The sequence below is a fragment of the Ochlerotatus camptorhynchus genome, unplaced genomic scaffold (genome assembly GCF_037179485.1).
Source record: "Ochlerotatus camptorhynchus isolate MF236.1 unplaced genomic scaffold, CSIRO-AGI_Acam_v1.1 ptg000660l, whole genome shotgun sequence".
NCBI classification, from domain to species: domain Eukaryota; kingdom Metazoa; phylum Arthropoda; class Insecta; order Diptera; family Culicidae; genus Ochlerotatus; species Ochlerotatus camptorhynchus.
In genome coordinates this window covers 42,338-55,385 of record NW_027041139.1, presented here as the reverse complement: position 1 = coordinate 55,385, position 13,048 = coordinate 42,338, and the positions used below count along the sequence as shown (strand labels likewise).

The 13,048-nt window shown below is 39.3% G+C and overlaps 2 protein-coding genes across 2 annotated transcripts; one reads left to right on the top strand and one right to left on the bottom strand.

Moving 5' to 3' along the window:
* Nucleotides 1-5,284: 5,284 nt before the first annotated feature.
* Pnn (desmosome associated protein-like protein pinnin) lies at nt 5,285-7,477 on the bottom strand. The gene is made up of 5 exons (XM_065237923.1): nt 7,223-7,477; nt 7,025-7,147; nt 6,305-6,960; nt 5,934-6,248; nt 5,285-5,874 (listed from the first exon to the last, which is right to left on the bottom strand). The coding sequence occupies exons 1-5, from the start codon at nt 7,243-7,245 to the stop codon at nt 5,720-5,722; spliced, it is 1,272 nt and encodes a 423-aa protein (XP_065093995.1). The 5' UTR covers nt 7,246-7,477; the 3' UTR covers nt 5,285-5,719.
* Nucleotides 7,478-10,242: 2,765 nt separating this feature from the next.
* Nucleotides 10,243-12,465, top strand: TrpRS (Tryptophanyl-tRNA synthetase). Its single transcript, XM_065237922.1, has 3 exons — nt 10,243-10,561; nt 10,640-10,868; nt 11,340-12,465. The coding sequence occupies exons 1-3, from the start codon at nt 10,417-10,419 to the stop codon at nt 12,223-12,225; spliced, it is 1,260 nt and encodes a 419-aa protein (XP_065093994.1). The 5' UTR covers nt 10,243-10,416; the 3' UTR covers nt 12,226-12,465.
* Nucleotides 12,466-13,048: the final 583 nt, after the last annotated feature.

The window sequence follows — 13,048 nt, the reverse complement described above, 5'->3', positions numbered from 1 at the left end:
CGCGGATACTGGCGGCAATTCGTGGACGGTTTATCGCGCGAAACGTCGATGAATACGCTTTGGAACACGGCGCGAAGGATGCGTAACCGGTCTTCAAACAACGAGAGCGAGGAGTACTCGGATCGGTGGATTCTCAAGTTCGCGCGAAAAGTATGTCCTGATTCCGTGCCGGCACAGATGATTCCTCGCGAAACGACGAATTCGGTAGACGAGATCAGCCAGCCTTTTTCAATGCTAGAGCTCTCACTCGCGCTCCTTTCGTGTCGCAATTCGGCTCCGGGGGCTGATAGGATCAAGTTCGACTTGTTGAAGAACCTCCCAGACGTCGCTAAGAGGCGCATGTTGAACTTGTTTTGTCAGTTCCTGGAGTTCAATATTGTTCCAGATGATTGGAGGCGAGTGAGAGTTATAGCCATTAAAAAGCCTGGAAAACCCGCGTCAGATCATAACTCGTATCGTCCCATCGCGATGTTATCGTGCATTCGAAAATTGTTGGAGAAAATGATCCTTTTTCGCCTCGACAAATGGGTTGAGACGAACCACCTACTCTCAGATACTCAATTTGGTTTCCGTAGGGGTAAGGGAACGAACGACTGTCTCGCGTTGCTTTCCACAGAAATCCAGTTGGCTTTTGCTAAAAAAGAGCAAATGGCTTCTGTGTTCTTGGATATTAAGGGGGCTTTTGATTCAGTATCGGTTGAAGTCCTTTCAGACAAACTCCACGCTTGTGGCCTTTCCCCATTAATTAATAACTTTTTGTACAATTTGCTGTCAGAGAAACACATGAGCTTTTCTCATGGAAACTCTACAGCTTCTCGATTTAGTTACATGGGTCTCCCCCAGGGCTCATGTTTAAGCCCCCTTTTGTATAATTTCTACGTCAGAGAAATTGACAATTGTCTAAGTGACAACTGCACGTTGAGACAACTTGCAGATGATGGCGTAGTGTCTACGACAGGGCCCAAAGGGGTCAACCTGCAAGGACCCTTACAGGATACCTTAGACAATTTGTCTACTTGGGCTATCCTGCTAGGTATCGAATTCTCCACGGAGAAAACTGAGTTGGTCGTTTTTTCTAGGAAGCATAGCCCAGCACAACCAAAGCTTCAACTTTTGGGTAAACCGATCACTCATTCCATGTCTTTCAAATATCTTGGGGTCTGGTTCGATTCCAAATGCACCTGGAGATCCCACATTGAGTATCTGAGACGAAAATGCCAACAACGGATCAATTTTCTCCGAACAATTACCGGAACGTGGTGGGGAGCTCATCCGCAAGATCTTCTAACGTTGTACCGGACAACGATTTTATCGGTTTTAGAGTACGGTAGTTTTTGCTTCCAGTCGGCGGCTAAAACTCACATCATCAAACTGGAACGTATCCAGTATCGTTGTCTTCGTATCGCGTTAGGATGCATGCACTCGACTCATACGATGAGTCTCGAAGTGTTGGCGGGCATGTTGCCACTATCGGATCGGTTTTCGGAATTGTCCCTCAGGCTCCTCACCCGTTGTGAAGTTATGAACCCACTGGTAATCGAAAACTTTGAGAAGCTTCTTGAGCTAAACCCTCAAACTCGTTTTATGTCATTGTACTACGTGTACATAACTCAGGATGTCAGCCCTTCACAGCATAATCCTCATCGTGTATGCTTCTCCGACTTCGGCAATTCAGTTAGTTTTGATTTATCCATGACGCGGGAGATTCGTGGGATCCCAGAACATCATCGTTCCATGATTGTTCCGTCAATTTACGCTGCAAAGTTTGGCCAAGTTGATTCCGCAAGATCGTTCTTCACAGATGGATCATTAATAGAGGCGTCCGCTGGTTTTGGTATTTATAACGAATTTCACAGCGCCTCTCGAATGCTTCAAGCTCCTTGTTCCGTATATGTTGCTGAGCTGGCGGCAATACATTATACGCTAGAAACGATCGCCTCACTTGCACCAGATCATTATTTTATTTTTACGGATAGTCTCAGTTCTGTCGAGGCTATTCGATCCATGAGGCCGGTAAAGCACTCCTCGTATTTTCTCATGAAAATACGAGAGCTTCTGAGTGCTTTATCTTTAAGATCTTTTGTCATCACCTTTGCATGGGTCCCATCTCATTGCTCGATTCCGGGCAATGAGAAGGCGGACTCACTTGCTAAGGTGGGCGCTATGCAAGGCGATATTTACGATCGACAAATCGCTTACAATGAATTTTTCTTCATTTATCGTCAACAGTCGCTCGCCAGCTGGCAAAATAAATGGAGTGAAGGAAGTTTGGGACGATGGCTAATCTCGATCATCCCTAAGGTGTCGAAGAGTCCTTGGTTCAAGGGGTTGGATGTGGGTCGAGACTTCATTCGTCTGATGTCTCGCCTCATGTCCAATCACTATTCGTTAAACGCTCACTTGTTTCGTGTTGGGCTGGGAGACCGCAATCTCTGTGAATGTGGACAAGGTTACCAAGACGCCGATCACATCCTTTGGTCTTGTGCTGAGCATCGCGGAGTCAGATCTGAGCTATGCGATTCCCTTCGGGCTCGAGGTAGACAACCTAATGTTCCAGTTCGGGATATTTTGGCTAGACGTGATCTGGAGTTTATGAAACTCATATATGTTTACTTTAAGAATACTAACCTTAGATTGTAAGTTTGGTTAACCTTGTGTTTAGTTTGTGTATTGTGCGCGTAGTTTTTTTTTTTTTTTATGTTTGTCTTCAAGATGAATAGAAATAAGTTCATGTTTTAGGATTAATTAAATATTTGTATAATAAATCATATTTCAAACCTCCTTCTCCCTTTCCCCATCCAAAAAATTGTAAATCTCCACTAACCTCGAGACGACCGCGAGTAATCGGTTCAATTCCTTTAACTCTAGATTTAAGACATGAATCATGTATAATGCAAATGATAACTCGGCTCTGTAAAGTTTATTCGATTGAGCCTGTACAAATAAATTAATAAAAAAAAAAAAAAAAAAAAAAATTGGACAATTTAGTGCGGTTTTAGAGCAAATTGTAAACAAACTCGGTCGCTGTCCCATACAAAAATTCAACATGGCTGAATCATGAATTTGACACATTAGAACACCTATATAGCACCTTGGTAGACGCAATGCAAACGGATCTAATGTGGATAGTCCTTAAAACGCTGTACAGACTTAAGAGTTATAACATGTTATAACCACAAACGAAGTGACAGACGACTAACTGGCGAAGAAATCCATTAAAATAATGTGGTTCACTGTAATAGAATTTTCTTGGAAGCTTGTGCCATCATCCACCAGATGGGTTAGTTTTTTTGTTTTGATTTGAACAAAGTTGATTTTGTGTACAATGATTATTTGACAGTGTGCAAAGAGTGTATCATTTTGTCATTTTTTTATGCATTTCAGTTTGAGTAGAGTGAAAGAGATAGAACCAAAACATTCTAGTACATTTGGTGAAAATGCTAGTTCAATCCAGTAGTAGTGTTGCCATGTGGTACAATCCAGTAGTAGTGGTGTTGCCATGTGGTACACTGAAAAATTGCAATAGCAGGTTCGTCACCAAAATTTTCGAGCCGCTCCGTCTGTCACTTCGTTTGTGTTATAACGGTTGTCAAATAATTGCAACACAGAAACCACCATCAAGCTAGCCCTATAACATATTATAACTCTGTAGTCTGAACGTACTATAAAAAAAAAATGAGTTTGACCGCCCACGGTTGCTGCTCTGTTATTACCAGATCAGCTGCAATTACACAGAGAACCAACAGATGATGTTTGGGACTAACATTCATCCTCAATGTGTAAGAACTGGAGATCTAATATTTAGCAATACCAGCGCCGGCCGTGTCCGAATGCAGGTCAACTAGAATGGGAAGGAATGTGTTGACGTGGTACTCGCTGTGAAGGAAACCGAGAAATCCTCTGCGCTTCCACGAGAAATCACTGGGATGTTGGATGTGGGGAAAGGTTGCACCGCACACGCAGGGATCGTTTTTTGGTAGAGCGATTATAATACACAAACACACACACACACACGCGCGCGCACTCATCCAATTTCTATTTTTAGATCAGGACCCACACTGTGGTAAGTGATGCGATCGGTGTTAAAGAAGAATTTGTTTTCATTAAAATCTAGTGGGTATAGAATAAGGCAAAGTGAAAAATTGCAAGGAAGGGGACGGGCCTGGGATTGAACTCCCGACCTTCTGCTCAGTAAGCAGAAACGGTAACCACTGAGCTACCGAGCCTCGTCTGTAGTCTGAACGTACTATAAGAAACAACTTTGTAAAAGACACTTTTTCTGGACCTCTGTGCAATGGTACACTTTGTCCAGCCGTGTACCAGCCAAAGGCAAAAGTTAAAGTTGCCTTAAGTAGCAATACACTGAAGTCTTTTTTTACACGGTTTTTTTTTGCACGGTTATTTTTACACGGTTTTCCACGATTTACACGGTACGTTTTTAACGATTTCTCGACAACGATACAACCTATCGACTTGATTCCAATCACATTATCCGTTTCAAGCTATAGGTAATCGAATGGCATACACGAAACGAAAATCAATTATTTAATTCATGTGTTTCACTTATACATTTTTGCCAAAGTATCAGCCTTATACATTCCATAAAACAAACCACATAGGTCCTATTAGAATGCATGAAAGGTATGTGTGACCGCTTATACATTTCATTTGACACATGATCTTTATTAACTTTTTGCAAGGCGTCTGCTTATTAGTTGACTTATACATTTTATGAATAATCAGCAATGGAAATTTGCCAAAAGGTATAAGGAGATTTCTATCCGTGTACTTAAAAAAAAATCACAATTTTTGGTGTAAATACAGAAATTTTTAAAATATGTCTGTATGGACCATAGCATGCTTTAATTACAAATGGCATCAAAATCCGATTTTTTAACAACATTTAAGCATGCGAAAAATCAAAATCTCGTAGGTTTTTTTACACGCTTTTTTTTACACGGTACGTATCCCCCGTGTAAAAAAAGACCTGAAGGCCCAAACGCAATGTGGGCGGAAGCGGAACGGAAACGGAAAGTTTGACAGTTGTCACAAATGACATCAAGATGCCTAACCGAAGTCGATTTGATTCTAACTAGTTTTCAATCCGACAAGTAGGCTTACTCAGATCGGGCTTTTCCGCTGCCGCTGCCGTTCCGCTTCCGCTGTCATTGCGCTTGGGCCTTGAGTGTATATGTTTTCCCGAAAGGTGCTACCCCATTGGGCATATTTCAGGCAGAGCTTTTTTGGTAAGTAGTTTTAAGAAAACGTCATCAACGTGGTAAAGTACCAGTTATTTATTATTACTCACTGCATTGTTAGATAACTTTACGGCTACATTATTAGTTTTTGAAATAGTTTCCTCTTCATTATTTATGAAGTCTACGCTTGAGTACACTAGGAAAACGCATCCGGAAATACGGAACTGTGTGCTTGGAACGAAAAATTACTGCTCTTCACTCTCGTCAGTGCTTCAACTTCGGTTGGCTCTAATGGTTTTATTTCGCAAACAAACAAAGGGCAATCAATGCCTTATGATGTCTCATTCTGATGCTGTTTGTTTGTTTTTCTTTATCGATGAAGCACTTGCTTATGCATATACGCTCTCTGTCCCTGTGTTTCTAACTTTTATTGTACTGTATATCGATGGCAATCCTCTACTTCGTATTCAGCATTGCTTGTTGTTTGCATGGGATGACAGTACGGAGAGCGACTGATCGGATCACTCAGAATTGCGATCAGTTTTGAATGTGATCTGGAAGTTTTCACCCTGAGTCAAATAGGAAGCACTTTCCGACGGTGAATCGATGTTCATCGATGACGAAACCGTTCCATCGACCAAACGCAATATATTGGGAGATAATTCTGATTTTTCGGCTAATCGAATAAAATGCAATTTAGTCATCATGGTTAACTCAAAATATGTTTGAACCTACCTTGCTTAATCTCATTATTATGGATAGTTATTTTGAAATTGGGTGCCACCAACGCCGAAGGTAGTGCAGGTCCTTCAGCTACGTCGGAATGATCATCGTCATTATACGAACTGTTTGCATGATCATCTTCGTGGTAATCTTCGTCGTCGTCTGCGGCAGCAATACGGTCCAGTTTCGAGTTATTCAGATTTGTACCTGTGGCAACTGATCGATCGCGGTTAGCATTTTCCTCTAAATTCTTAAGATCAGCCTTGAGACGAGCCTCCACAGTGGCAATGCTGTCCATGACCTCTTGACGCTTTTGTTCCATCATTTCTGCAGAGATTTTACGATAAGTAAAATGAATGAAAGAACTATTATAAAACACTTACTTGCGTGCTCCTCTTGGCATTCCTTTAACTTTTTCTCCATCTTCGAGTCCATCTTTTTTGGAAGATAGAACATATGTGGTTTCGTCTTGGTCTTGATGTAATTGGCAAGCGGCTTCTTCGTTTCCTCCCACGCTTCCAGATCTTTCATTTTGTTCATCTTCGTTTCTAAAGCGCGAATCTCCAACTGCTGACGTTTTCGATCGGTGTACAAGCATTGTTTTTCTTTACGTAAATTTTCCCGTTCAACTTTCTGCTGATCTTCCAGTTTCTTCTCTATCTGAGCCTTTTTCTCTTCCTTCGACTTCAGTTTGGATTCTTCCTGGGAAAATTTCTGCAGCGTACCCAGAAGGGAACCGAAGATGCGCCGATTTCGGGCACGGGACTGTTCATCGCCAGCCTGAGCAGCAACGATCTCTTGTCTTGTTGGTTGTTCTTTGATAACCCGAGAGTGAATCCTCGGTTTTTCGTACTCTAGATCACGATTTGGCGGACCAGACAATCGGCTGAAAACCGATTTAGTTTCCCCAACGGCTCGTCGTTTAGGTGGATTTTGACCACCAACATCGGAATAGCGACGTTCTTGTTCCATGCGTCTACCTGGTTCAAATCCGGCCAAATTACGTTTCCTAACTTCGTTGCGCGAATATGCTCCAAAGCTGTACAGAGATATCAATGTTTAGAACTATCATTTGTTAGCAAGCTAAGCTTAAGTAACATTACCTGTTCCCGCTATTATACTGTTCAGTAGTCGACGGATCACGTCCAATAATTTTGCGAATATTTTCATTTAGATCCTTGAGATTATCGCGAGCCTTATTCAGCTCTTGCTGAAGATGTGAGTACCTAATGGACACGCATACGAAATATATTGTTAATCGGTGTAAATATTTCGGTACCGAAATAGAAGCAGTAACATACCCTTTTATAATGTCGGTAGCCATAGCTGAATCGATGCAAGGAAGTTTGCCTTTTAATTTCAGGTGTACCAATGAAGCCACGTACTGATTTTATAACATATATGAAATACCTTAATATTCCTCACGTAAGATATATGTCGAAGATAATTTTAACTAAGAAAAGCGACGGTTTAGGGAATAATCGAATAAAAACGCATCAATTAAAGAACGTTGAAGTATGTTTTTCCTTTTTTCGGCAATGTTTGGTTATTTTCCTCGCCATACTTTGACAGATCGACTGCGATAGCAGCGCCTTTCCGTAAAATAGCGGTCAATGACAAACCTATTCATCAGAAGTCAAGGACGATATCAATCATACACTGAAACAAAATCCATTGGCAAAAATACTATATTGATGGTTTAGATTAAATACCCTCACCAATAGATTTTTGCAGAAAACAATTTCATTTAATTTTACTATTATTTCTATCAAAATTACTATGCATTTTAAGCAAGCATAGTAGTATTGCCAGATTCATAGTAAAAATGTTAACATTCATAGTAAACTATACCACAAACCAAGTGACAGTCGACTAACTGGCGAAGACATCCATTAAAATAATGTGGTTCACTCAAAAATATTACAAAACGAATATAGATTAAATTTTATGCATTTTATGGTTTTTCAAAATGTATACATTGGTTCGATTAAAATTTTCGTCAAAATTATACTAAGTCCGAATAAAGGAGTGGAATTCGCTCAGTGTTTACTAAAATGACAGAAAAAGAACATCTGGATTCCCTTCGGAGCTTCGTGCTGATGAAGAGCTTTGTCCCGGCGGATTTCTACTGCGCCTGTGATCTGCTGGGCAGCATCGAAATTGTAAGTATTTTTTTAAATAATATTCATAAAAAATAAACTAATTAAAAAGGCTTCCTGAGACAATTTTTATTTTTATTTGAAAACAATAATATTTTCCATAAATAAAATAAAGAAGCGAAAAATACGTTCTCTCGAATAAGCTGTATCTATGCATTGAAAGTACACAGCAAAAAAAATGTAATATCGATCAACGTAATTCAAGCTAATGTATGAAATAATGATGTAATAGCAAAAAGCAGATACAATATTACATCAATGGATGTAATTTTGTTCGCAAAATCGATGTACATCGTACAATGTGATATTACACAACCGATGATGGATTGACCTGGTTGCAGCAGTTTCGATGTAATATTCAACATTTTTTTTGCTGTGTATATTTCGATTTTATACTATGGCACGCATAAACAATTTTTATACTAAGTTTGCATTCTCTCCCTTTATACCGACCTTTGCGTCGGTACGGAGAGTTGCGAATTAGCGTAACTTTTATACTATTTAGGTTTCAATATTTTTTGAGTGTTCACTGTAATAGAATTTTCTTGGAAGCTTGTGCCATCATCCACCAGATGGGTTAGTTTTTTAGTTTTGATTTGAACAAAGTTGATTTTGTGTACAATGATTCTTTGACAGTGTGCAAAGAGTGTATCACTTTTTCTTTTTTTTTTTATGCATTTCAGTTTTGAGTAGAGTGAAAGAGATAGAACCAAAACATTCTAATACATTTGGTGAAAATGCTAGTACAATCCAGTAGTAGTGTTGCCATGTGGTACAATCTAGTAGTAGTGGTGTTGCCATGTGGTACACTAAAAAATTGAAATAGCAGGTTAGTCACTTCGTTTGTGACTATACTGAATTCATAGTATATTCAACAGCAATAAGCGTGGTTATATTGATAATAAGTGTTTTCTGCAAAATAGTATTCCTAACTATGGTCCTTGTTTCAGTGTACAAAAGCTGCCCTAATAAAATTGTATGGTTATTTTGCTTAACGACGTGTTCCGGGTTTCATCCAAACCATTTGTGGGATAGTTCTATCATTAGAATAATCTTTCGTTTATGGAATTTTTTTATTAGAAAGGCCCACACACCAAAAATTGAAATCGAGGTCCAGCAAAATGGATTGCTGAACTGCTTCCAGCACAAGCAGTTTTTACTGAACAAACAGCAATCCTGAAAGTTTTGCTGGACGATCAGTTAATTGCATGATCTGTCAAACTTTCGATCATTTTGCGTTTCACATTCCTTTGATCTTTATCTTTATGTTCAGAAATAGCAAGTCGGCTAGAAAGTTCCTTTTTAACATCATCATCGTGCAAATATGAAGTAAGTTTATGAACTTTATCATTGAATCAATATGGTAATACTTTTATATTTGATTTCAGAGCAGTCAAGTGCTAAATTGCTCGAGTTTTGTATATACGACTGTTGCAATTTTTACCCGCTAATATTCTCTTATATTTGCCCAATAAATAAACGAGTCAAATTAATAATTATGAACAAGTTTTCTTTCGAAACCAAAAATGAGATTCAATTTAAAAACTATTGATAATGTGATTTTCTAGCATTCATTAGCAGAGTATTTGCAACCTTGATCCGAATTCTCAAATTTGGGGGCTGAACCCCGGAATTGTGGGAAAAGTACTTAATTTTGGGTACACTGATAAATTAAACTATTCCCACTTCGCCTGAAATTTAATCAATTTGACATTAAACTCAGTTTAATCATTTCGAAAGATTAAAAATGAATACTCTCTTTCTAAAAACTAAGCATTTGCTATTAATCCCAGCTTAATCATGGTTGATTAGATTGAAGATAATCTTTTTTGAATAAATTTTAATAATTTTTTATTCTATTTCAATAATTTTTGATTGAATTTTAATCCGTTTTGATTATATATGTATCAGTATTGAAAAAGAGTAATATTTAATAATGGAAAGATTATTTCGAATTTAATCATGCATGACTACTTCCGAAGTAATCATGGCTCAGACTCAATAAGGTGAAGCGGGAAGCTGCATACTTTTTAAGCTTTTTTGATTTAATTTATCTTTGAGTGTATAGTTTTTCATCTCTAAAGTTTTGTTTTTCCGTGTTAAACTTTTGACAGAGCTGGTATTTACTTCTCCGCTCTCGCTCGCACGCTGCCGCTGACACTGCTTTTTTTCTTGAACTGGTGCTGTGCTGGCGCTGGTTTGTACTATGCTGTGTGTAGTGCATGTGCTTGATAATCTTGTTCGGAACGCGAAAAATTGCATCCGTTCTTTTGGCGAGGTACCTCAACAAGATTTTAACCCTCGTAAAGCGCCTTTTTGGTTAACTCAGTGACGAAATGACAGATGTTCCAGAAGTCGAAAATATCAAACTGGAAGAGAACAATGGTAGTTCAACTAGCGCTGCCGACGAGGAAGATTTTGTAGACCCATGGACGGTAACGAGCAAATCGGATACGGGTGTCGATTATGAAAAATTGATCAGTAAGTAGTTGCCCTTTTGGCCGTGTCTGGAATGTGAAAGGGTCGTTGGTATCGTTGACTAATTTTGTTTTCATTCAGAACGCTTTGGATGCTCGCACATAGATGATGCCCTAATTCAACGTCTTGAAAAAGTGGCAGGAAAACCGGTTCATCCCCTGATCCGGAGAGGGATTTTCTTCTCGCATCGTGATCTACACACACTACTTAACATGGCGGAAGCTGGCAAGAAGTTTTATCTCTACACTGGAAGAGGGCCATCATCCGAATCGATGCACTTGGGACATCTAGTACCTTTCATAGTTACCAAGTAAGTATTAAATTTTAAAAGCTCTTCATCGCTATGTGACTCATACAAACCTATTATAATACATAGTATACATGAGTTATAACTTGACCTACCATAGAAGTTAAGTTTTTTCCGTTGATTCAATGAAAGGGAACAAACATATTTATTATTCAAAAATGCATTTTTCGTTTAAAGCCGAAATTCCGGTTGGCAATAGAATACAGTAAATACATTTTCATTACCAGAATTTTACTGCCGTTCTACGCATAAGAGTCCCACGGTGCATAAGGATTGCATAGAACATGGGACAGTTATGCGTATAACGGCAGTTTAGGTTTAAAAAAACTGCTTTTTTTTTGAAAAATGCATTGCGGCTCAATATAGGTCATTATTGATGATGTAACTTACGCTTGATATTGCTTGTATCAATTACATTAGCATTGCTACAGTTATATATTATCTTTGGTACTGATAATATTATACATATTTCAGGTGGTTACAGGAAACGTTTGATGTTCCTTTGGTGATTCAATTGACGGACGATGAAAAAACACTCTGGAAGGATTTGACCGTAGAGCAATCGATGAGGATGGCACGAGAAAATGCTAAAGATATCATTGCCATCGGCTTCGATGTAAGCAAGACCTTCATCTTTGCCAATCTTGATTACATGGGTCGTTGTCCGGCGTTTTACCAGAATATCATACGGATTCAAAAATGTGTAACCTTCAATCAGGTGAAAGGTATCTTCGGATTTGGCGATTCGGATGTTATAGGAAAAATTGGTTTCCCAGCGGCACAAGCAGCCCCAGCCTTATCAACGACGTTCCCCTTCATTTTCGGAAACGACAAGCTTCCTGTGTTGATTCCTTGTGCAATCGACCAGGATCCGTATTTCCGGATGACTAGAGACGTATCTCCTCGATTAGGGTTCCCAAAACCAGCACTGATCCACTCAAGCTTCTTTCCGGCCTTGCAAGGCGCCAAAACAAAAATGTCTGCAAGTGACGTTAATTCGGCCGTTTTTCTAACCGACACTCCCAAGCAGATCAAAAACAAGGTCAACAAGCATGCATTCTCCGGTGGAAGGCCTACATTGGAAGAACATCGTCAGTTTGGTGGAAATACGGATATTGATGTCAGTTTCCAATTATTGCGCTTTTTCCTATTAGATGATGATGAGCTGGAACGTATTCGTATCGCCTATACAAAAGGTGAACTGCTGAGTGGTGAAATTAAAAAGATTGCTATCGAAACTCTGCAGCCAATCGTTGCGGAACATCAAGTAAAAAGGAAGGATGTGACTGACGAAATTCTGGAGCAATTTATGACTCCCAGAAAGCTTAACTACGAAATAAACACAAAGAAAAGCAAGTAACGACAGAATGGAGAAATCCTCGAAGGTATTTGAAAGTACTTTTAATCGGCGGACTACCTATTTGCGCTTAGTAATGTTGTTGATTCACTGCTATAAGAAGAAAAAAAGTTATTGTAAGTAGACCACATGCGTGTCGCTGTCAATATTTATTTGCTATTTATGTTCGTTACGATCAAGCGAATGCTACAACTTTATAATATTGAAATACTGTTAAGAAGATGCAATGCCTACGGAGAAAAGTTGAGTTGTCTTGTTTAGAGAAATTCCTTGCATCAGATTAAGGTCTAACGGTACCTCGTTAGACTACTGCGGTAGAAATAGTTCTTTCCTTTATTTAACGTCGGTCTCTGTTCCGCAATCTAGTGCCAATCACTGACGTACATCGATGTGAAGGAAGGCAGTTTCCACACCTGCGTAGGATATCGCACCCATTCAACACGCATGGGCCGGGACCAACGGCTTCCCTTCCCTTCCGAAGGAAGAAGTGACCAGAGATTTTTATACCTCAGAGAAAGAAATAGTTACACCACAGACAAACAGACATAACACATTGCATATTTTTTAATATAAAACATCGTCGCTAAACACTACGCCATCTATTGAGCATACTGTGATAGGCAGTACGCTGAACAGATTGCGGTACACGGAACCGATAAATTACCCAAAATTAAGTTCTTTTCACTCATCTCCCATGTTCCGTTCAATAAACTAATTTTTAGTAAACCGCCTATAGAGATTAGTGACGTTTAACGCACGCACACTAGCGGGTGCACCGCCGTGTAAAGTTGTTTATTATTTTCCTCTGGCTAACCTACAAAATGTA